The 25,713-nt window shown below is 42.2% G+C and overlaps 1 protein-coding gene across 2 annotated transcripts in view; it reads left to right on the top strand.

Moving 5' to 3' along the window:
* Positions 1-25,713, top strand: part of LOC117466447 (guanine nucleotide exchange factor DBS-like) — an 85,885-nt gene that overhangs the window by 3,441 nt on the left and 56,731 nt on the right. The window contains exons 1-4 of one of the 2 annotated variants that reach the window (XM_034109672.2): positions 4,746-5,056; positions 17,033-17,116; positions 18,628-18,742; positions 22,694-22,784. In XM_034109672.2, the coding sequence (XP_033965563.1) occupies positions 4,987-5,056; positions 17,033-17,116; positions 18,628-18,742; positions 22,694-22,784 (360 nt within the window). In that variant the 5' untranslated portion in view covers positions 4,746-4,986. Of the gene's footprint in view, positions 1-4,745; positions 5,057-17,032; positions 17,117-18,627; positions 18,743-22,693; positions 22,785-25,713 lie in introns of those variants that run through there. The other variant, XM_034109671.2, reaches the window with a different exon arrangement.

Raw genomic sequence — 25,713 nt, 5'->3', positions numbered from 1 at the left:
AAGAGAGATTCAGGGAAACAAAGTTAACTGAGGATGAACATAATTTAGCTTTGACTAATATGACACACTGCTTCTCCTGAGCTGCCAAAGAGGTGTTTCTGCAGGAAACAGAAAACCCTTTCCCCAGAGAATACTTTAGCTCCTGGTTTCAGACTGGCAGTGATGTGCTATAAACATAACTGTACATGCAATATCCTCAATCTAATATAAAATCGGCAAGATCTATTTCTATCCCACACTGTAGCTGACTGTATCATGACCCCACTGATACATCCATCTATCAGTGGGGCCATCTGTCAGCAGTGAGTGGGCAGAACTGTGAAGCCAAGCTTATCTTTGCTCGGTCAAAAAGAATGTGCATTTCCTTATTTCACATAAATAAATAACTAGCACATGTAATATTTACAATCTTCACCGTCTAATTTACATCTTAGCATGCTAACATTGGCTAATTATCACTAAAGGAGTACAGCTAAGGTTCATGGGATTTACATTTTTAACATGTTTTAAGGATTAAACATTAGTATTGGAGAAAACGATGTTATCCTGATAAGATGACAAGTCAAGGGACTCCAAAATGGTTCCAATATATCCTTAGGGGATTATAAAAATGTACCAAATGTAATTCAATAAATAGCTGTTTACAAAAACCTCCCAGTGGTGCTAAGGAAAATAATAATTTCCTGGTCGCTGTAGTTTCCCTTGAAAAGCGAAAATGTACCTGCTAGTGGCGCTACAGGAAAAGACGGGATCACCAACCTGTATTTTTCATCTTCTGGGAACAAAATATATCCATACAAAAGTTCATGTTAATTGTTCTAATAGTTTCTGAGATATTTCAGCTTGAACCAAAAAAGTTAACCACATGACCAACATTGCCACCCGTATGACAGTGTATGTGTGGCTACAAAATATGATGCAAGCGAAGCTCTGGAGTGAAAACAAATACTTTTTAACTTAGATTGCAGATGAATCAGTGAAATGTATCTATTTATGTGTTAATTTATTGTACTTGCAGCCCTTCTCACGGGCAGTTTCTCCTCTCCCCGACTCTAACCGGGCTTTTGACCTACTTCCAGTTGATTTAAACAGACACATCCAGTTCAGGCAGTCACAGGTCTCAGCTTTTCCAGAAGAAATGTGTTTAACTGATGCCAGAAGCGGCTATTTTATTTATCAGTCAGTAATAGTGACCTAGCGTATTATGTGTTGGAGTTTGTATTTTTTTTTATATGCTGCAAATGGTTAGTATGTGTTCACACCTCTCTGCTTGTGTGTGAGAGTATAGTTCTGTATTAGCAGAAGATGAGGTTAATGGAGGTGCTGTGGCTCGGTGGATAGTGTGCTGGACTTTGAATCAGGGGGTAGCAAGTTCGAGTCCCACTGCAGTCAGCATGTCGTTGTGTCCCTGAGACACTTCACTCCAAATTGCTCCTGTGGGGATTGCCCACAGTACTGAATGTATGTACCGTACTTTTCGGACTATAAGCCGCGACTTTTTCCCCCATTTTTTTTGTACAGCTAACGGCCACTAGGGAACCTCCTAAATCTATGGATTTTACAGGTACAATTAACCACCTTTAACACTATGGGCTCTATGACCGGTCCGCGCCCGCCACCTCTAAGCGAAAAGAGTGACGGCCCGTCTACACTACAGCGTCGAAAGCTCCAAGCAGCTCCAAGCTGCCCATTCACTTTCAATGGGGTGACGTCACGTAGCCGCGCTTTTTCGCCGAACTGAATTGTGGGTAGCAGAGCGAGGCGTCTCAGGCGACCCAGGCGACCAGAAGTTGAACAATGTTCAACTTCTGGTCGCCTGGACGCCGGAGTAGCCAGCGCCAGCCAATCAAATCCCGTTTCCCAAAATCTGACAGCTGAAGCGCCAGCCAATCAAACCGCGTCTAAGCTGGGAGAGATATCCCGCCGTTCATTTCTATATTTCAAAAAAAGTCGGAGGAGAAACTAACTATCACCGTAGCAATCACCCGGTTTTGTATGACCAGACCCTCTTCACCTACCGGGACACAAACCGGAGGAACCAGGCATGGAGGGAGGTGGCAGAGGCAGTGGGGGGAACTGGTAGGTTTTCGCCTGTTTGGGGAGTTTATATATATATTGCTCGCATAAAATCCCCGGGGGTTTTTGCTTTGTATGTCGGGGGCGGGAGATTCATGTGATTGGTTGTTGGTCGTGTTGCTTGAATAAAATCCCCAAGCTCCAGACACGCCCAGCTCCAAGCTATTTTTGGAGCTGTAGTGTGGACGCTGCGTCTCGACAGGTAGCGCGCCAAAGTAAAAGTGGAACCGAGAGACAGAACGAGAGCAAGACAGACGGACAATTTAGCTGCTGCGGTTTATATGCAGGTGCGCTTTATAGTCCGAAAAGTACGGTAAGTCGCTTTGGATAAAAGCGTCTAACAAGTGACATGTAATGTAATAAAAGTGTCCGAGCTTCAGGCATCCCAGCTGTCTCATAACTTTATGTTTGCTATTTGATCTCAGTCATTGGTTATTGATCATTGATCATAAGCTTCCCTGTTGCATTGTTTTTGAAAGAAAGCAGAAGGCTGCTTATAAATCCGATCTTTGTAAGACTTTTTTGTTACCATAATGTGAGTGTCAGGTTTCTTTTTAACTTGAGGTCAGGGGTTCATTCAGTCTGCTGTGGTCCGAGACCCCAGTAGCGAAGCCCGCTCAAGTAATGCGATCATAAAGGATTTTTGATTGCATTTTAGGGAGGACAGGCTATATGTATTTTATATTTTTGATTTGTTCTCATTTCAAAGCTTCGTTTTAAATGCCTCCAGTTATTTCACTTCTTATAGTGGACCATACTGTATATAGTTTATGGATGTCACAATACCAGAAATAACATTATAATTTACATTTGCACAACACACAATTTCACAGAATACAGCATGTAGGCAATATGAGGGCAAACACTTTATCAGCCTTAGCTTTATTCATTTACAAATGTCTGCATGCTAACAAAATGCTATGATAGTAAATATCAGTTTATTATTATTAATATTCGTCACTGTGTAGATGGTGATGTTAGCGCAAAGAACAGCCTCACTCAGCTGTAGATTCTTAGTCATGGTCTTTGTGGATTTCATGCAAAACTAATACACTGTTGTGCACTTGCATATATGTGTGTCTTCCTAGGCTGGTACACTTGCATTTGAAGTGTGAGCAAACAGAAATGTAGTAACTCACAGACACAGGAGATGGGTGATTCCACACACGAGGGATCAGACCTGATTAACAGGGCAACCGTAGAGAGGGGGGGGGGCACAGTGAGATGAAGGGTTAAGGGTAGAAGGCTGCTGGTGTGTGTCTCGTCCCCCTGCAGTCTCCTCATCAGTATGTGTGAGAGTCCACTCCTCTCATCTCTATTCGAAGCAAATAAAGTGCAAGCAGCCTTTTGCTCGCCAGCTTTGACCACACAGACGCCTACCAGCAAACTCTTCCACTCTCCATGTCTGCTCCTCCACCTCCGTCTCTGACACACCCCGAGCTGTTTATGTCCACCACTAAGTTTAAGTGTTGGACGTTTTGTAACGTTCCCCCGGGAGTGAGTGCATGACAGAATCCATGGAGAGGAAGAGGGAGGGAAAAGACAGATTAGTTAAGGAGTAGGGGAATATAATTAGCCTGAGCAGCAGAAGGGGATTTGTGCTCCACCGGCTGCCCTCTGCTCCAGCCTCTCCCCCCCACCATCCTCCCCTCCTACCTTCCTATCCTTCCTTGGAATCCTATGCTACTCTCAATAGATGCACTTGCGACAGGGTATGCATCAGAGTGTGTGTTGGAGCAGAGCGGGGCCCATTCTCACCGACAGTGTTTGTTTTAGAGGTCGTGCAGACAGTGACTCAGCTCGAGTCCCCAATGTGGCACTGCAGCAGAAACACCTTGTGTGTCGTTAATGCTGACATCTCCTCACAGATTCTGTGTGACCCGGCACGTTCCAGCAAAACAAGGTTCTTCCCATGCCTGCGACTTGGAGTCTCTTAGAGTGTGCAGCGGCGCTCTGCAGGTGCAGCGAGGGGTCTCTGGATGACAGAGTGTGTTTGAGTGTGTGAGACCAGCGGCCGGCTCTCATGTCTCTGCATGAGTTTCTGAGGGAGGGGGGTGAGGCATCGTACCGGATCGTAAACCGCCTCAGTCATCTGATCCAGAACCTGGACATCTCTGGACTCGGATCTCCTTTCCCTTTCAACCCTGCCAGCCGCAGGAACTCCTCGAGAGACTGGGATGGTAAGGTCGAGAGAGGAAGAGTGTGTTTCTGGGTGCAACTTCGTAATGTTCAGAAGACTTAATGTGTGTGTGTGTGTGTGTGTGTGTGTGTGTGTGTGTGTGTGTGTGTGTGTGTGTGTGTGTGTGTGTGTGTGTGTGTGTGTGTGTGTGTGTGTGTGTGTGTGTGTGTGTGTGTGTGTGTGTGTGTGTGTGTGTGTGTGTGTGTGTGTGTGTGTGTGTGTGTGTGTGTGTGTGTGTGTGTGTGTGTGTGTGTGTGTGTGTGTGTGTGTGTGTGTGTGTGTGTGTGTGTGTGTGTGTGTGTGTGTGTGTGTGTGTGTGTGTGTGGTATTCCTTAGTTAAGAGTTCTGCAGGGCATCTCGCCCAGAGCCTCACACAGTGTTTCCTGTGGGCTTCCCTTGTTCCCCACTGGCCTGTGTCTTTGTGCAGTGTGTGTCTGTGTGAGAGAGTGCGTGACTGAGCAGCTTAAACTGCCACTTCAGTTTCCAACATACTCTGCAGCTGTGGTTATATTTATTTCCATAGCAGCTACGGATTCTTCGGAAAATGCCGAAATTGCAACACACGGCAGCTTCCAAGCGCACGAGCTGGTGCAAAGGAGTGGGAACTGCTGATTACAGCTGCTAAGTTGGCTTCCTGTCAGCCCGATCGTTGCCACTTCGAGACCTTGGTTTTTTTCCACTGCATAAAAAAGGACATTTGCAACGTTTGACTAACATTCAAGGGGGGAAGCATGGTGAGGAAGGCCAGCATGAGTGCTCCTCAATGGGATAGCGGGATGCCGATGGTCCCTCTTAAGCCACGTGAGTCGGGAGATGTATGGATGGTATTTGTTGTGGCTCTCGGTGCGGGTAGACTGCATGTGTATTTTTGTGAGTGCATGAACATCTGACCTTGTATCCGTCTGTGTAAGCTATTTTCCTATAGCTTGCTGACACAATGTATGTGAAAGCCTCCTATATGTGTCTCCCCGTGGGGTTGTACATGCAGCCTATGTTTGTTTTGGATGAAGGTCGCTACATGTTCAGATCTATAGCTGTGCCTGGCATTATGGATTATGGAGTGTGTGTGTGTGTGTGTGTGTGTGTGTGTGTGTGTGTGTGTGTGTGTGTGTGTGTGTGTGTGTGTGTGTGTGTGTGTGTGTGTGTGTGTGTGTGTGTGTGTGTGTGTGTGTGTGTGTGTGTGTGTGTGTGTGTGTGTGTGTGTGTGTGTGTGTGTGTGTGTGTGTGTGTGTGTGTGTGTGTGTGTGTGTGTGTGTGTGTGTGTGTGTGTGTGTGTGTGTGTGTGTGTGTGTGTGTGTGTGTGTGTGTGTGTGCAGATATGAACATATGTGTACTTTTCTTATCTGCTTCGCTCGTCTGTACCTCTGGCTGCTTGGTTTCAGGCTCTGCGTCCATGTCTCCCAGCTCTGTTAAAGTCATTAGCCATGAGGAGAATTCATTTAAGAGGAACTATGTTTTTGTGTTAAGCGTTTTTTGTTTTTGAACCGATAGTGATTCCATAAGAACATCTGTAAGAAAAGGAATCGTTTTTTAATGTAATAAGTATTTTCAGAATGTTTTGTGTTTGCGTGCATTGTAGGTTACGCACACAATGATATTGATCTGCCAGTTCTTCTACGTACAGCTGATTCTTTAGTGACAAGTGATTTTAGAAGAAGCCCAAATGAAACTCTGTTGTTTTGAAAATAACCTAGGATGTCTGGAAAAACATTTCAGTCCCTCAAGTGTTTGTTTTAAATGCAATTGTACCAATTTGTGGTCATTTTGCTTTGTTTAGCCGGTTGGACTTCTCTCTGTTGCAATGCTGGGTTACGTTTGATTAACGATACAAACGTAGAGAGTGTTCTACAGAGAGGGACAAACCCGCTTTTAAGGGCTATATAAACAAAAATAATTTAGGACCAGGGGATCCAGTTTTAGATATGAACTCAGATCCCAGCAGCTTGGATCAACAACAGGCTTTAAAAACTGGATTCCACCCTTTTAACCGGGCGGACATAATCAATCAAACTATAATACGGCAATCATCTGGCAGTGAGAATCATTGTGTTCTGTTATGTTAAACATATTTTCCTTTTGCACTGACTGAATATTGTTGTTGACTTGCATAGTTACGAGTCAATAAGCTAGAGTCAAAGCACATTCGATACACTAGTTGCTTTCAGTCTTGGCAATCCCCCTGGCTTAATGCGACGACACAACGAGTCAGTGTGTCTAAATTAGGCTCAGACTGCGAGTTGATCTGCGACCCGTCTCTTTGTTCGACCCGCTGCGCAGTCCGAACCCTAATAGCTCTTGTGTTTATCTCTCAAGGTTTATGACTCTGATAACCTCGTGCTTGCCCTTGCGTATAAAGCAAACGCGTGTTAAACACAACCCCCACCAACACACACACGCAAATTAATGATACCCAAGCACACACACATGCAGCCAGATATACATGTGCACACAATCAACATCTCTTTCCATAGCATATCCCCACACTTAACTTGTATTAGATAATGGAGAAGTATGAGGCAGAATGGTGTCGATTGGCTTGTTTTGACTGAAATATATATTTTACATAACTCATTAAATTGAGTTCAAATTGCCACATTCTGTGAAGAAACAGTGTCGTTCTTTGAGAGCTCTCCTCAGAATTAAGTCTTTCAGTAAAGTTGTAAGAATGGGCTCTTTTGTAAACAAGAATAGGGGCTGTGAATGGATACAGTCTGTGAATGGTTAAATGGGGACGCAGGCAGTGTTTGAATGGGCTGGTCAGAATGGAGGCTTTGTACTCGTGGTCCACATCTCCTGAGATAAGGCGGACGAGGAGCGAGAGTTTTGTTGGCCTAGGTAAATGAGCGCTGCAGTTTTACCACTGACACAACATGACAGAACCAAGCATGCTTTACTTTGTCCTGTTTCTCTCTTATTGTCAAAACTGGAGCCCTTGTTTGTAGGTCAGACTAAGTCATTCATTCGCAGGTTGGAGACGTTGCTATTCAAACGGGAGGGGTCAGGTAATTGTCTTTTTGTTAGGGGAGGGGAAAGGGTCGCTGGGTGAACAAGGAAGGTGGGGTTGAGTGCTACACTGTCGCTTTTGTCTACAGGGAAGGTAACCTGAGGTTGCCGTAGGAAGTCCACGCGGTTACTGAGTGACGTCCTGCAGCCGGTAGAGCGGGAGGATAGATCTGCAGTCTGGTGACAGGTGGACTCAGAATGAGAGCGGTGGAGTGACAGTGATATCTTGTTTTGCAAAGCTGCATGGAAGTGTCCCAGAAGAGGAGTGAGCAAGACGTAGACTTGGACATCAGGATGGGGGGAGAGAAGAGAGAAGATGCAGGCTTCTTGATGGAAGAGGATGTCGAGGAAGACTCTGGGATTGGCTTTAAAGTGGATGGGAGTTTTTCTGTAAGTGCAGGCTCAGCAGAACACTCTGAAATAGAGGCGCTGGACTGGAGTGGAACTACAGGACACACGGATGGTGTGTTTAAAAACGTTGGACAAAAAGAGGGAAGTAAAGGAGGAGATGGAGGAAGTCAAACTTCAGAGGAAGGTGAGGCGGAGGCTGATTCAGGGTCAACGGAGACTGAAGCAGAGAAAAGAGACGAGATTGATGATCAGAATGAAGACGTGAAGGAAGAAGAGATGGAGGGGTCGTTGGATGTGTGTTTGTGGCCGGTAGAGGAGGGTGGGGGTCATGTACGCATCTCTCTGGAGGAGGTGGAAAGATACTACAGATTTTCTCGCTGCTGCCACTGGCTGTGTGGTAGGTGTCCAATTATTTATCATTTTCTCTTATCTTTTCTGTTGATGTGGCACACTGCCATTGATGCAGTCTTCAGTTACACTATGTTATCTTTACCGACATTGTCTCCCTACACTCTACTGTTTGTTTCCACCTGCCCTCTGCCCGTGTTCTCAGCAAGAGTAAGGATTGGGAAAACATAGTAGTTGCTTTCTTTGTCCTCATTGAAATGGTCACCCTATTTTACTGTGCAGTTTCACGTGAAGTTGGTATTTTCTTCTTCTTTGATGTCCATTTGTTATGACTTTTTTTAAAGCTACAAAAAGTGGAAGAAGTAGCTCAATAGATTCTGTAAATGAGAGATGCTTCATCTTTGTCATGCTGTTTGTACGTATTAGGGATGGGAACGATTAATCGAATATTCGAAATTATTCATGTATTCGAATATGAGTTATGAATATTTGTATTAATTTTTTTTTTCTTTTTTGGGAGGGATGCCTAATTTGATTACATATTCGCAAATTGAATAATTCAATGTATATATATATATACGACAGTGCCATAGCTAAATGTGTTAGGTGACGTCTAAAGGTGTGTTTTGCGTGCTGATCTCTCTCTCTCTCTCGCGCGTCCGGTTATACTTCACTCGCGTTTATGTCCAAATCCATCAGATCTAGCTAGTTCTAGACAATGATATGGCTGCTGCCCCTCCCTACATGCAAATCACGCAGATTCAAACCTCAAACCTCATCTTAGGCCCAAATGTGGCTCAAATGCGCTCCGCAGCCATTGCGAGGTTCATGAGCGTGCTCACCCGCCCCCTGTCAACACCATAGACTGGTCAACACTCGCAACACATGAGTGGCCAGCCTAAACAACAATAAGCGCTGCTTGGCAACCGTGTGTGGCGGCAAAGTACATAGACATTTTGACTGGAGAGATTTTTGCTGGTATTCAACATATTTTACCAGTCGTCCGGTAATTATTTACACTCTAAGAAGAGTCCTACACAACAGACATGGTGTCAAAAAGGAGTAATGTGTGGAAATATTTCGACCAGGTTAGTGAGTGCGGTGTAGAGGTCAAACTATGCCAAATTAAACTTAAATATACATGCTATACCTTGCTATACCCGCAACCAGCTGAGAGGGTCTTCTCTACAGCTGGGCTGATTGTGAATCCCGCACATGAAAGCTGTAGGTGGGCCTATGGCTGTCAAACTGTGATCACCAGTTCAATACATTTGAAAAATTCGACTTGGTTTCTACACTTATTTGAACATGTATGTATTTGTTTCCAAAAATTACTGGAAAAAAAATTCGGTAACAAAAGTCAGAATTTTTTTTATTTTTTTATATAGGACATGTACATTTTGGTTAACCGGTTAACCGTTTTTTGGGGGGTCGAATATTCGAAGATACATTTGCTTTCAAATTCCCATCCCTTGTACGTATGTGGGGATCTTGCACATATTTCAATCAAGAATAACACATTTCGGCCAGCCACCTCTTAGTTGATAAGTCGTTTTGGTCCTTTGAAGATTTGAATGATGCCCATCTCCGGTAAACACAAGAATTAAAGTGGTGCTATTGCATGATCATTTCTGAGAAACTTGGTTTGACAGTTCTGTCGATTAAATCAACTAATCAAGCATTTAAGATTGTGTTAGTCGACTTAAATGTATGTCGAGGACAACCCTATGTATTACTGCACTATATTTAGACAGAGCAATGGGTAGAGGAATTTATGTTATTGAACAGGATTTGCTGAAAAAAAACCTTGTTTGTCTTTTATATCTTTTTGGAAGGATGTATTAGTTTGTTGGCTATACATATTTCATTCAATTTCCACGTGTTGATTTGCTGTTTTACAACTTGTTTATATTTTGTTTTTCCTGATCACAAACCAAATCCTGCTGTACAATTGTTAACCCACTGTCTTAACCGTTGCCCCTGTTAAGCCCCATCCCTGATATTATAAGCACTCATCTGCCACTGCTCAGTCCTATTTAGTGCTTTGTTGTTGTCATCCCCCTCCATGACCATGACTGTAAGCCCCTTACTCCAACTTGCTGCCCTCCCCCCTCTCTGTTTATGGGAGACCTTTCTGTCCCCTGTCCTTTTGCACTGAAACTCGGACCTGTCCAATACATACAGTAGCCTAAGTATAGGATATTATCTGAATACCTTCAGATAAGGACAGTAAACACACTTTTGCTGGCGGAGTTATCTTGATGGAACAAGCTCAACAGCAGCTGGTTAAACAAGCTATACTTTTTGTTTCGTTGGACAAAGTTTGGGAGTATTTGGCCTGTTGCACCAAAGTGTTGGGCTTCTGCTGTAGTCCAGTGTAATCTGTGTCAGTGGAGTCAGGCAGTCCAGGTGTGTGACTGTGACCCACTAACGTTTGACTCTTCGCCCACAAACGTGAGCGTGAGTGCACGCTAATCCCCACCGATAAGCCTTATAAAGAAGATTAGCTTCTCAACCAGCGGGGGCTTTATGTATGTTTACGTGTGTGTATCTAGGAAATGTTGGTGATGTGTTTGTCCATGGTGTGTAAGTGTTGTATTATCTAGTTTGTACACCAGAAAATAGGTCACGTTTTTACGTCGTCTTTATTTCAAGGTTAAAACGGCAAATATTTTCGAAAACAAATGCGAGATGTGAGACCCCATCAACAAGCTTCATACTTGTTGTTTTCCTGTTGAGAGGAAGTAACCTGTGTGTATCAATGAACACAGACTGATTTGCATATAGGCCACTTCCTGGACAATATTGCATTGATAACATAAACATTCTTAACCTATACCTCCCTGTTCTTTATAAGATTCTGGTGACATCATTGATACTTGCTGATTGTCCGGTTTCTTATCTTAGAGAAACTAGTATCTGCCCTCATTCTATTGGCTGAGGGCTGTTAACAATTGTATTCTACTGCGAGAACAGAAAAGACTGGAGAGACAGAAAAGTGACCAAAAAGTGACTGAAACTGGATTCCTGCATCTTCCACGAGGGGATTTTCAGTAACGGAATAGCCTCACTCTGGAAACAAAGTACAGCTATTGCTGACCTGGGTGGGGGGTGGGTTTGATACGTGTGGGAGTTGCTTGGGGCAAGGTGTGGCTGTCTGAGTGAGTGAGGCTGGGTCAAAACGTGGAAACTGATGGAGGTTTCTGTGTGAACTTGCGTCTATGAGGATCGTGTGAGCGCTCTGCAGGTGGCTAGACAGTTGCAGTTTAGTGTCCTCAGGCTGGTCATTATTAAAATGGCAGCATCAAAGATACGTTGGTCATTTATCAAGTCTCATTTACACTCGTTTTGTTCTGGTGCACACGCCCTTGCTTGAGGTTGAATTGAAAGAAAAGAAGAATAGAAAATGGTCTCATCCAATATCAGTCAAACAGTTGATCAATATCTGTTCACTGTGACATTGGAAAAAGTACAAAGAGAAAGAGTCAAATGAGTTACCATTTTACCTATAGGTCACTCTAAACTAAACTGCTTTGCTTCTAAAGTCAAATAATGTTTCTCAAATAAGTAATGATGATAGAAACTGGCACAGTGCATGAGGCTGCGCGATCAATCATGTGTGCAGCTACTGGTGGGCTATTCATTTATAATAGATGAGCCATTTGCCATATACAAACATAGGCATTCCAGTTGAAGAGAGTTTGATTGAATGGCACTTCAGGACACCATTAGTTAACAAGATTTAAATCCAATTTGAGAATCGGCCTGTTTATCTGTAACATTTACGATACATAACGTGTCTGTCGGTGTGTGTCTGTGTTCCTTGGCGTGGTAGAAAAGTGTAATCTGTGCGTCAAACTGAGAGGTCTCCTGCTGCCATGCGGGATTTGAAACCACCCGCTTCAGTGTTGTTGTGACGTTCTTCACTAACTCATTATTACCTACTGCTGTGCATATAGTCCTCTTCTCATAAATACTCAGCAGCTACCTCTAAACCAGGGGTTCTCAAAGTTTTGATGAGTGAGGGCCAATTGAGGTACCCAATATTGGATTGAGGGCCGCCCAAGAAAAAACAGAACACAAAATAATTCCAAAACAAATCCTTTCTTTATTGTACTAACCAATTACCGCAACTCGCGAGATGCCTAGTTGCCATGAAACCAGTAGTCTAGCAAACTTTCCACAAGCTGTCATTCATAATTTAGGAATGACAACCCAGGGGGCGCAGTTTTACCATTCTTAAATTCCATTCTAATTCTTACTAGATACAACCATGGAGGATTAAAATATAACGCATGCATTTCAGCGTGTCACATTAACTATCGCGGGCCGCCAGAAACATTTCCGAGGGCCGCCATTGGCCCGCGGGCCGCACTTTGAGAACCCCTGCTCTAAACAATTCATCCATTATCAGGTAGTTACTGACTTGTTCCTCATTAGTTGTTTACTCACAGTTTCTTATTTCCACTTCCTGTTCTGGATACTGAACTCTTGTTTCTATTAATGCACTTTTTAGAAATTGCTTTTAGACAATAGCATCTGCCAAATCTGAAGGCACAGGGAGTAGGATTTTCCTAGAAGAAAATGGATACATTCATAGAAAAATAATCCCTGTCAATCATCATACTTAAAGTTTCTAGGGTTTGAGCTCTATAAAACGTACTGACCACGTGCCAGATTGTAAGCACGCACCCAACAGGAAGATAAGAAAATGGGAAAATGCAAATACAGAGAGGCAAACCGCCAACTGGATAAAGCTCCTTCCAAGTTGAGAGTGAATCCTGTATAGCTTTCGCCTGCTGGTGTGCACCATTACCCTCTTTGAGACGGGGGGAGCCAATTCAATGTTGTGTTTACAAATCAAAACCTACTCATTGTACATTCAATGGAATGTTACTTAATGTGAGTATTGTGCAACAGTCTTGACGTTTAATGGTAGTTTGGAAATCAATCTAACATTATGTGGCATGCTCTTTGAAATGTGTAACGGCAATGACATGTGTCAGAAAGTTGTAGTAAATGGGCTTACTCTGGCTAAGACACTGGAGTGGTGCTTTAAGTCCCCTGAGCAGCTAAAACCTTTGATTGATGCTGTTTTGACACAACAGACATGCCACCAGCTGGTCTCTGGTTTAAAGGAAGTAGGAGATTGGAAATGGCCATAGCAGGAAAGCCACACTTGATTGAATCCTGTCCTTAAACTGTTTGTGTGTGTGTGTGTTGTGGTTTTGTGTGTAAGAGAGAGAGAGAGAGAGAGGGATAGATATAAAGCAAGCAATGAATGTCAGTGTACTAACACCCTGAGGCTAAGTCACCTGATAGGGCTCGTTGTCAAACAAAGAGTTAACAGCGAGACTCGTTGGTTTATTTCAACTGGAGTCAGAGGAGGGTTTAGAGCAAAAGGGCTGTGCCTGTGAAGAAACAGTCAGTCATAATAACATAAAGTATAAAGACGACAACAACAGTCATAACGGTAATGGATATTATGTTAAACTACAAGATGGATTGAGCTCCAGTTAATATGAGACCGGATTGAGTGGGACGAATTTGCCTGGTGTCACAGGACAGGTGTGTCAAACAGGTAGAGTCGTACTGTGTATTTATAAAATGTAAAGTTGCGACGAGTTACTTTATGCTAAGAAGCCGTATGAAGGAGTAGTATTTCCTGAATTCTTCTTATCTTAATTTTTGCTTTTAAAGAGTGTAATGACATGAAATATAACAGCCAATCAGATGACAATGATATATTCAGACAGTGTCATAAGCTGTGGGGAAGCTAGTAAGCATGCTCTTAAATTCAGCATGTGTTTGATAACTGTCGAGGTAGCTTTGAAGTAGTAGTAATAAATTGCAATTGCTTTTTTCTGATCTGCAATCGCGATATGATTCACGATATTAATGGGAATGAGCATTATTACATCATTGTTATAATCCAACATCGACATATATGATAATAGTGGGATTACGTTTTTTAAAAGGATCTCTACCAACAAGATTTGTATTGATTCGAAGGCGAGACCTATCTGAAAGACCGCAATACTGTTCATTCACATAATTTACCATATTTAGCTTCAACCAAATACTGCGCCTCCTGCAATAGCCTTATTGAGATTTGGATTACACTTTGATGAACTGTGCAGCCCTACCTTAAAGCATTGTGTACCCCACTATATACGGCCTTCTTTCGGTGTTCTGTAGAAAAAGCAACGTTGCTTACGACGAAACTTGCTCCATAGCGTAGTGGTAGCTAAATGTACGTTTATGTATTATCGCTACTAGCTCCATCATAATCGGTATTATTGTTTCATAAAATAGTCGCTGGCTTCTTTCAATGAGCTCATTCATAATGTTTAGCCACTAGCGCTCCAGTGTGGGTTCAGTCTGCTGATATCTGACTTGTTGATATGACAAAGCTGCAATTTTAGAACTATATAATCTTCAAACATTGTATGTTATTTATTTTAATTATATCATTTATTCCTATTATTATAATTATTATTTATTTTAGAAATTATATTTGTTTATCATTAATCTAGGTGCCTGACAGGGGAGTTCGTGATTTCCTCGAGACTTGTTATCTTTACACTATTATGGGCGGTGGTGGCGAAGTCGATAGGGACTTGGCTTGGCAACTGGAAGGTCACCAGTTCAAGTCCCGGCAAGACCAAGTGCTACCGAGGTGTCCCTGAGCAAGGCACCGTTCCCTACACTGCCCCGGGCGCTGTTCAAAATGGCAGCCCACTGCTCCTAACACTAGGATGGGTCAAATGCAGAGAAACAATTTCCCCACGAGGGATTAATAATATATATCAAATCTAAATCAAATCAAAATATTAATAAACCGTACACTAAAGTTCTGTAGCCAAGAGAAAAAGTCCAATGATTTCATATTTAGTTATAAGGACAGAAACATATTTGTAATGGCTTTTTAGTAATGGGAATTAAAGAGGGGGGATGTAAGCACTTGCTCTAAAGTTACATACAAACATAATACGTTTTGAACACTAATAGTTATGAGCGCTACAAATAAAACTAGAAAGACCTTTAATCCACACAGAACAACTCTACACAGCGTGGGAATATCTTGTTGTTTATCTGTATAATGTGTGTAAGGAAAATGGAGCAAATAAAGTAAGGGTGGGATGAAAAGTCAATATTGTCCTCTACTACTTTGCCTTACCTGTCTTAGCTGTGCCATTGCAGGCCGTCACTGCAAGAAACTCCCTTCCTGTAATCCGCTGGCTTTTCTGCTCACTGGATGACCCTGCATTGTTGTTGTTGTTCCATCATTTCCACCTGTATGTTATGCATTCAGCGCTTTCAAACTGAACTACATCGAATTCAATTATGCAGATGCTAAAATGGGCATGCAGGAAAAACGAAAGCTCTCCAGCCCTGGGCATTTTGGTGGAGTGGAAGTGCTTTAATTCAGAAAATGGGAAAGTAATGAAAAGCTGAAGTGGCCACGCTTCATGTTTTTATGGCTCTAAACTATATGTGTTCTTTTAGCTTTAATTACAGGGTTACTTTTGGCTGCATATATCATTCGTAGCACATTTAAACATCCGCTGGGCAGATGTGGCCAGTAACTGAGGAATTGTTTTTCAGGTTGCCCTGATAACCGCCATTTTCACACAAATGTTTGCTCAACAAAATGCCCCAAGGATTGATACTGAAAACGACTTCACCTTCCAGCAGCTTCTCACGACAGTATCTGACCACAATGAGCCGGATATCTTTCATTTCCCTCAGGCCTCTCGCTGTGACGTCTCTGTTTTAAACTGCTCACGGACAGCGGTTCAGTTCAAAGAGACATGAAGCAGATAATGTTGTCTTTAGGGATTTAAAGAGCCTTGTGAAACGTGTTTTGTTAATATATTTTGGGTTAGGCGGTGTGAATCCAGTGAAAGACGTGTGTTTTTATGTGTTTATTTGATATTTTAAGCTTGATTACACTGTAGGCTATATATGCCAGAGATGTTACACAGAAACACATAGCGAAGCAGTAGTAGTAACTGTACTCGTGCCAATGTTTCTGTATTGATCTGTTTTGCCCCTCACTCCACAGATCTCATTTCAAGTTGAAATGTTGCCCAATTTCATTCAGGAAACAAAGCTGAAAGGTTCCTCATATTTACATCAGTGCATATGCTACATATTGTAGGGAGGCTCTCTATGTTTTCTGCATATTCATGAGGCTCAGCAGCTGGCAGAGACAGCTGTTTTCAGTGTAACCTACTTTTCCACATTCATTTTGTCTGACTAAATATCTCTCTTTGTGCTTTGTATGACCACTTAAAGCACACTGGAAAGATACTTCTGTGCATCGTTTAATGCTGTTTATATGATTTATAGAGGTGTACAGTCTGTTAGCTCGACTTCTAATGCCATCTCCATCTCCTACTGGGGCAGTGAACCTTACATCTGATTATTTTAATCCTCATGAAGGGGAGACTTAGGGGGGGTGGAGAGCTGCTGAAGGTGGAGTGAGGGGACCATAAAGACTGTTAATTTATCAATGCTGTATGCAAGTCCCCAGTAATCACAACTCCCCTTTTTATTTAGTTTGAATGCTGTCTTTCTACAGAATGAATGTAGTTTTGGGTGGAAAGTGCCAAATGAAACAAAAACAAAAAACATTGTACTTAAACAGACTAGCGCTGCAACAATTAGTCGACATAACAAGAATTGTTAACTAAATTAGTAATACATTTGGTTAGCAATAAATAATAAACCTACTAATACATTTAAATACAATTATTTCCAAAGTAATTTTACGTGAAAAGATTAGCTAGATTTCCTGCTTTTCTCAGTTTTATTTCATAAATAACTGAATATCTAGGTTTGGGGCTGACAAAACAACGCCATTTATATAAAGACATCCCCCTGGACTTTATGGAACGGGATGGACTGTTTTCACTATTTTCAGACATGTCAACCAAACCCATAAGCTATAAAACATCTGGCAGATTCATCGATAATGGAAATAATAGTAAGCCGCATCTACCCTTTCCATACTGTACATTTTCAGCATATCTGATGTCACTAATATTATCCTTTCTCTGTTTCCTCCAGATGAGATCATGCAGCTGGACAGCAGTCCCCTCCGAGCGGCTGACATCACCTCCGACCTCAAGAAGCAGTTTGCCATCCTTTCAGGTGAAACTTATTCATGTCTTCTCCATCTTTCTGTCTTTGTGGGCAATTGGGGATTAGCGTTTCCCATCTCAGCTGCTGTCTGTCGTTTTATTTCTTAATTACCACACACACCACTTATCATCCGTCATCTCTGCCACCTGAGGAATCATTTATATGTAACCTCTCTGAACCGTTTTCTCCTGGCAGTTATGCTTTGCTATTCAAATGTAACCTTCCTCCTTTTCCTCTTCGCCGTTAGTGTGTCTTCTTGCTGCTGTTTCCTAATCCATATTTCTCTCACTGCCTTTGTATCTATCAAGCTTATGATAAAATACGTATTTGTGTTTTATTCCCAGATATTTGAGGCATGTTTCACAGCCAGACATTTGTCACAGTTATGATCCAGTCCTACAGTAGTATTAGAGCTCTGTGTGTCTGAGGTGACCTTGTGGCTGCAGCAGACTCAGGGAACCATTTTGCAGAAAAACATCCACGCAGACGCTGAAACCATGACCATGCACTTGCTGTTGCTATAGCGATGAGACAAGAAAAGGCTGTCAGATTTATATTCCAGACACATGCGCTGACAGAGCACTACAGCATTTCAGAAAACACAACAGCATTTCAGAAAACGCCAAATCACTCATCATTCCATCCATGTTCGTTTTAAAATCATTTTATTAAAGAACCTCAAAACGCATTTCCTCCATCAGCTTCAGAAATGGAAACACAATTGTATTCAAATTTAAGAACAGTTTTTGTTTTATTATTTCACCTGAGAGTTTCTCTTAAAACCTCAATATTTAAAAATAAGAAATGCATCTGTATTGGAAGAAAATAATTGTATCTCAAACTACAGGCTTCTTCCATTTGCTTGAATATAGAAGTGTTTAAGTTTAAATCCTTTTTATATGATAGACGTTTCCTTTCTGTTCAGTTTCCAGACTTAAAGGTGGGGTATGTAATTTATTTCAGAAACACTTTTGGTTATATTCCATGGAATGCTCTTAACATCCGATAGTAAGCCGTAGTACTGTAAAAAGAACGACCAATCGTCTGAGCCGGCCCGACTAAAATAACTGGATGGCCTACCTGCCTGTGCACAATCTCGTGCCCTCATTGGTCATGTGCTCGTTCGTGCGTGTTGGAGGAGGGGCTCTGGAAGGAAGTCTGAAGGAAGAGGCCGATTTTTTCCCAGGTTGTGTACTTTCAAATTCGAGAGCACTTACATACCCCACAGCTTAAGCATCAGCGCCCCCATGTGGCCACAGTGTCCTTCACTCAGTGATTATTCCCTTTTATTCCTCCTGTAATAAATCAAGAGACCTCTCCTTGGCCCCTGACACGGCGACTGACAGCATGAAAGTTATTATCAGCTCAAATGGTTTTATTGTTGCCTCAGTTATTATACCGTCATATCTTTTGAGCACTGCACTGAAATGCAACATCCCCAAGGGCGCAAAACATTGTTATGTCATTTTGTATATTCACGCAAAAGGTATCAATGTTTCTGTTGTTTTTTTGTTTTCTAGGAGGAAGAGGGGATACCGGCAGCCCCGTCATTGTATTCCCAGAATTCCCTGCGTTTGGAGAGATCACGAACGGAGAGTTTCACAACGTGCTGACCTACCTGACCAGCGTACCCAGGTAAAGTCTGACACTGCTGAATGTCACACACACAGATCTGAGATGATGAATGTGCATTATCCACAAGCCTGTCTTTTTTTCTTACCTCTTGTATCATCGCTGATTTCTATTGATATATTTCCTTGTACTTTTTTTGTTTTAACTACTAAATTCACCTGCCACAACCTGCCCAGTTGATGCTGATGAAATTGCTTGGGTTTATAGTTAAGCTGCGAGCAACAGCCATAATTAAATATATACTAAGACATCGATTAATAAAGGTAGAAGTGATGTTTTGGGGTGTGAAGACATGCAGGTCAGGTGAACTGAATAGATGGATGGGGGAATAGATAGAAATTACTTGGAGAGAGGCAATATATAGATAAAGGTGTTGTTCCTGAAGATGCTTTTATTTCTGATGTCTGCCAGTAGGGGGCAGCGGGGGCCTCTTCACAGTTGAACTGCTTAAAGGTTTATGCTGCAGAGGATTTGTGCAGTGGAAGAGACAGTCAGTGTATTGCATATATGTATTTAGGGGGAGAGTGATTCCTTGTATTAATAAGATGGCCAATTAATCATCCCTGGTCTTTATCAGTCCTCTGCAGACAGTCACATGGTAGACCAGACGAGACATCGGGGGAGGGGCAATGTACAAAACCCTCCCTTTCTTATTCTTTCTATATTATATTTCTTATATTTATATTATATTATTTATATTTATATTTATTTATATTTTCTTATTGAATTTCATATTTGTACCTAACTATTGAGTCCCGTGTTGTCATGTGTTAGCTCTCCCTCTGGCGGTCCCACCCTTCTTTCGTCATTCCCAGAATGAAGGCAAAGTGCTTAAAAATAGAGACTGCAGCGATGCTGACGTTTTGAATCTGAATAATACATACAGACAGCTGAGCAGAGCTGAGTCACGGAGTGTGTGTGCTCTTTTGGGTGTGTGTGATCATTCACATGAAACCTGTTCAGACTAATATGTCTATATGAAGGCAGACATGTGCTTCTTTTCTAGGCCTTTAAAACATCAATATCAATACAGCCTGTTTTGTGTCACTTACTTGAACACGTTTTTAGTCAGGATTAAGAAATGTTAAGCAAACAGTATTAACATCTGGAACATAATTTCAAGTTTTTAGTTCAAATCCAAGCCAAAAAACAGGTAACAGGCTAGTAGACAGATACAATTTGCATATCATAACTTGACCTTCTTCGTGATCTGAGCCTTGAGGTTTCCAGTCATGTGACGGCAGGTCGTCCACAGGAGTGAGACTGCGTTGAGCCTCCAGCTGATCTGAGTTCAGCGGCAGATGGCTGCAGCTACCTGAGGGACCGACTCCCCGACAGGACACACAACAAATACCTTAAGATCAATATTAACGGCAGACATAGTTTCATCATGACCTTCTTGTATAGATGAGAGTAACACCTACGTCACTTCCGGGTGAAAATTAAGGCCCCGCCCACTTTTGGGGGAAAACAACGCTGTCATTTGAATGGCGGTCAATACAAATTCTGAAGTTTTTGCCAATCCGATCAGACATTTAAGAAAACCGTGGGTTTTGGGATCTTCAAAGAGCCCGATTACGATGGTCAGTCAGGCAAACAATTACATTAAATCATTTGAAATCGACGATCGGGCTTGTTTTCATCTTGCAAACATTTAGATTTTTGAAGCCAAGTTGTGTTAAGTATTTAATTACTTCCAGAATCCTAATTTATTTAGGATTTGTGCATATACGAAATGTAGTAATAACTAAATCCTCCGACCATGCTCCCATCCCTCCCTTCTCTCTTTATCCCCCCTTCGTTTTGCATATGTTTGCACTCATGAATATAATAATGCCAGATGGTTTTATGTTGAAAATATACACTGGACACTAATATATTATCCCAGATTTGAAACGCATTCTGCACTCAAGGCTTATTTATTTAATCTGTCTTTAATTTGACATGCCATTGCTCTTGTATTGATCAGTCGGAGTGCAGGAAGGTGTGAGTTGCTACCTCTGCACATGCATTCATGCAGCACATTTCCCTCATCGCTGCATCGCCATTAACCTTTCTCAAACCTCACAGCTTAACACTTTGTCCGGAGGAATCCAATTATTATTAGGACACTCATGCATGTGCAGCAGAAACACCACCAGACGCTTTCTATGAATATTTGAATGTAATCGTTTATATGTGAAACAGTGTCTGTTTCCAGCACAATATGTTAACTATACTCAATATACTCATTGTTGTGCATATAAACTAAACACATGTTAAACAGATAAAAACATGATATTATACGACTTCGACTTTGTCTAGGATGGTGATTTGTAACTATTTTATTTTGTATAAGACCAAAGGATTAATCAATGTTTGGAAAAAAACGATTAATAATAATATGTTTCGTTTCTTTTTTGTCTTTAACACTTTACATGTAGAAAACATGAGCTTGTATTTTGAGAAAGGCGCCTCTGTTAACAAACTAAGTCAATAAATAAAAAGGATAACAAAAGAAGAAACACTCTTAGTCCCAACAAAATTAAGAACAAGAACAGATTCATATTTTTTATTTTATTATTGTGGAATGGAAACTTTAAAAAAAAACTCAAATAGGACACAAGCAATAGAAAGTATTCTGACAGACATGATGCGCAGCTAGGATGATAGCAGACTAATTTCAGCCTCAGGTGCTCGATGATCACCATAAACCATCCTCTCATCTCAGCAATGTGTACATGTGTTAAAGGCAGTAAAAGCTCTTGTCCCACTCGCCCTCTGTCCTCCTCCTCCTCTTCCTCCTCTTCCTCCTCTTCCTCCTCTGCGTCTGAGATGTAAAGCAGTTTGGTCTCTGAGTGGCTGAGAGTGTCCGTGTGGATGACTGAGCGAGAGCTAAGAAAAAGGTGATGACGGAGGAAAGAAAAGTGCAGAAAAAAGGATAAGAAATGCTGCAATGAAATAGCATACTGTAAAGGAGAGGGGAAAAGGAGCCATGGATAAACAGTCTGTATTCTCTAGGTAAAGCGTACAGTGGCCTCACTTCGAGCCTGTCCCCTCCCCCACATACGTTAAGATCTGCTGACTGGCTTCCAGATCCGCTCATCACTCTGCAATAGGCTTGTGCTTGAGCAGCTCCTGGTGTATGATTGGACGGCTGATAGATGCAGTGCGTGTGGGGGGTGGGGGGGGATGCTGGGGTGGTTGGAAGCATTTGGCTCCCTCCTATTCAAACAGCACTGGATCTACCTCTGAGACACATCCTTGGATCTGTGTTTTTATTCTGGCTCCATTAACTCAAGGACTGCATTTCTTTATCTGCTGCCACTCTGTCTGTGCAGAGTGATGGACCTGAAAGCAGATACTTGAGGACTGCTGGATTGTTATATGACAGTGAGGCACCTGTGCTGAAGGTGCAGCTTGTCTTTGACAGGGCAGTCTGCCGGTGTGATGCACATGCGATTGTCATTGATTGTTGGCGCTGTGTAAAGCTCAGCCCTCCTCTCTCCGGGGAACAAAGGGGGGGAGAACTGGGGGGTGCAGGGGGAGAACTGGGGGGTGCAGGGGGAGAACTGGGGGCTGGTGGCCAAGAAATCTGGAGGTACTTCAGCGCATCTCCTTGTATAGACTGCACCAGCTGTCGGAGAAGATAAAGAGCAGCAGAACAAAACGAGAAGCTGTGAACGAGCGCTTCAGTTGTCCACTGTCTCACTGCGCACACGGCAAAGGAAACTACCTTGTGTTATCTCTCCTCTTCCAACTCTGAGGACTAACTACTTTTCAGTCCTTCAAAGTCTCTGCTGTACATACTGTCTCTGTGTGGATTTGCTTGTTCTTTGTAAGTGTGAGTTAAAAGTTGATTTCTCTCACCATTCATCGTGCTGTTATATAAAGATCTGCTCACCGTTAAGCTGTGTATAATTAGTCCACCGTTTGGTTTGTGTTGAACATGTTTTGCCTCTTTGTTTGTTTTAGTTTGTCTTCGACGGGAGTGGGTTTCATTCTGGTTATTGATCGCCGGCAAGACCGATGGGCAGCCGTGAAGGGGACCCTGCTTCGAATCGCAGTAAGTCTCTCTTTGTGTGTGTGTACATGTGGAGGAGCATCTACTTCCTGTCTGTCCGAAACACTATAGGTCTAATTTGAGGGTTTCAACTATTTTGCTTCCACGGCATGTCGTCAGAATAATGGAATGGAAACATCAAAATAATAATTTTAGGTTTTTCTGTTTATACTTTACTTTGTTCATGATTGTTTTTAAAGATCTCCAAATTCACCAAAAAGTTGGCATTAGATAATGACTTATGTCATTAGTGTCAGGGTAGCATTTACTGTAACTATACATGTCTTCAAACTAAATAGAAATGCTCCTTCTCTGATCCAAATATCTCCTCTTGAGTAGCACAAACATTAAACAAACTTTTAATGTTGTATTCCTATCTATATTCTGAAGATGTATTTAAGGACTTCTTAAGATAATGCCTCATTTGCACATTTAAACTACATTATTTTGCCATTCGAAGACATATTATCTTAAAATATGTAACCAGCCAGGTAAGTTTCCTGGTGATTTCTAGTTCAAATCCTTAGCCTATTCATCTGTAGTGTCTTTGTGTCTGTGTTGGAAGAGAAACAGCCCTTTTTAATCTAAATGAGAGGAACCATTTCTTTAGAGTGCAGGTCCTTCACCCTCACCCACAGAGAGGAGGGGGGGGGGGGGGTCTGTCCGCCCAGAGGAAGGTGTCTCTCCCCCTCTCACAGCTCCAACACTAATATCACCCCCGCCCTGGGGGGTTGTTATGAGCCAACCTCGTCCTTGAACTCCATCCCATCACCATCACAGCCTGCCACGTGTTTCCATAGTTACAGTGACAAATAAACAGTCACATGCCAAAAAAAAGGAAACAGAAGTAGAAAATGTTTCTGTTGTTTGTTCATTCACAAGAAAGCCAAAACTAAATTAAGATGGATTTAATCTTAACTTATTGTTATATGCAAAATAGTTATTGTGTTATTGATGACACTAAACATCCAACATGGCAACATACTATAAACTAATGACATACATGTACCGTACTTTTCGGACTATAAGCTTTTTTCCGCATTTTTTTTTTTTATAACTAACGGCCACTAGGGAACCTCCTAAATCTATGGATTTTACAGGTAAAATTAACCACCTTTAACCCTATGGGCTCTATGACCGGTCCGCGCCCGCCACCTTTAAGCAGGAAAAGCTGGAGGCCGGAAAAGAGTGAGACAGGTCGCGCGCCAAAGTAAAAGTGGAACCGAGAGACAGAACGAGAGCAAGATAGATGGACAATTTAGCTGCTGCGGCTTATATGCAGGTGCGCTTTATAGTCCGGAAAGTACGGTATATTAGTGCAATAGAGTAGATACTGATGTTATGGATGCCTCATATTCAGCCTGGTTATAGACTTCCCTGCTGTTCTCTTAATCAGTTGCGTGCTCCTGCAGGAAGAGAAGCTGTTGTATAAACTTATTTGCTACTTAATGCTTCATCATCACACCTTGTTTTGAGACACATAACTGATACTACTCATGTCATCTTATTGTGGCTGGATACAATGCAGCAGTGGAGCATCCCCCCCGCTCGTTTCTCATGTCCCCGTGTTCTCCTCTGGGAGCTGAAATGCTTATCTGTTCATCTGTGTTTCATGTTTTGTGTGTCGAGGTGATGAAGCACTGGCAGCGCTCCATAAAACGTGTGTGGGAGAATTACACTCATATATATATATATTGCTTTTTGGGACTCGGGGCAGTCGACATGAGTTTTTAACAGCTTCACTTATATCAACATTAACCTTTATTTCCTGTCAGTGCAGTACATACATGTGTATTGTTGTTGATATACAGGGAGCGTTTGTTTTGGACAGATCTATCATTAACACTGAAGGCAGCACAGCAATAAGTCAACACAGAGAGGGATATACGAGAAAATGAAATGTCTGAGAGATGAATATCAGCTCCCATGTCTCCTGGGACCACATGGGAGACCACATCGCTCATTTCAAATTAAATCAAGCTTTATTAATCCCACAAGGGGGAGTTTCACTGGCTGACAAGCTGCTAATAGGCAGCGCTCACTGATCTCTGCAATGATGTCCTGTTGAGGTGATTCAACCGTGCTGCTAAATGGTGATGATGAAAACTGGCACTTCTTTATCTGTAGCAGCGTATATGTGTAGTCTGTTCATAGTCAAGCTTCAAACAATGGACGACCAGAAAAACAGTTGCCAGTCATTTTGTTCATAAACAAATGTTATTTTAGACCAAAAATGTCCTGCTTTTCGTGGTATAATTTCACACTAAACTGTATTTTTGGGTAATAAACTGACAGAACTATACATTTAAATACATAACCTTGGAAAGGAGGAACTGAGACAGACTTTTACTTCTGTTTTCTGACTATTTATAGACCAAACGTAAGAGTTAGTTGCAGCCCCATAGATTCAAGGCTTTACTGTCTAGCGGAGACTAGTTCATATTGTATTCAGCTCACACTCTGATGTGTTCACTATTCAGTCTGTGTTGACATGTTGTGCTTGCTCTGTGGGAGAGAGACAGGATAAAGGAGTATATTGAATGTTTACGCTGTCAATGGATTCCCCTTTGTCTTCCTGGTGTCTGTATATGAGCACACTTGGTGTATACATCTGCTAGTGTGAATGTGGGTCAGTGTGTTTCAAGGAAAAGCCGTCTGCTGCTGTGCATGGCTGAGTTTGACCTGATGACAGACAGGAAGTGTGTCTGCAGATCGAGCCTAATTAAGTGTGTGTGTGTGTGTGTGTGTGTGTGTGTGTGTGTGTGTGTGTGTGTGTGTGTGTGTGTGTGTGTGTGTGTGTGTGTGTGTGTGTGTGTGTGTGTGTGTGTGTGTGTGTGTGTGTGTGTGTGTGTGTGTGTGTGTGTGTGTGTGTGTGTGTGTGTGTGTGTGTGTGTGTGTGTGTGTGTGTGTGTGTGTGTGTGTGTGTGTGTGT

The sequence above is a fragment of the Pseudochaenichthys georgianus genome, chromosome 21, assembly GCF_902827115.2.
Source record: "Pseudochaenichthys georgianus chromosome 21, fPseGeo1.2, whole genome shotgun sequence".
Classification (NCBI taxonomy): domain Eukaryota; kingdom Metazoa; phylum Chordata; class Actinopteri; order Perciformes; family Channichthyidae; genus Pseudochaenichthys; species Pseudochaenichthys georgianus.
The sequence above is the reverse complement of the archived record's forward strand: the minus strand, read 5'-3'. Positions and strand labels throughout refer to the sequence as shown.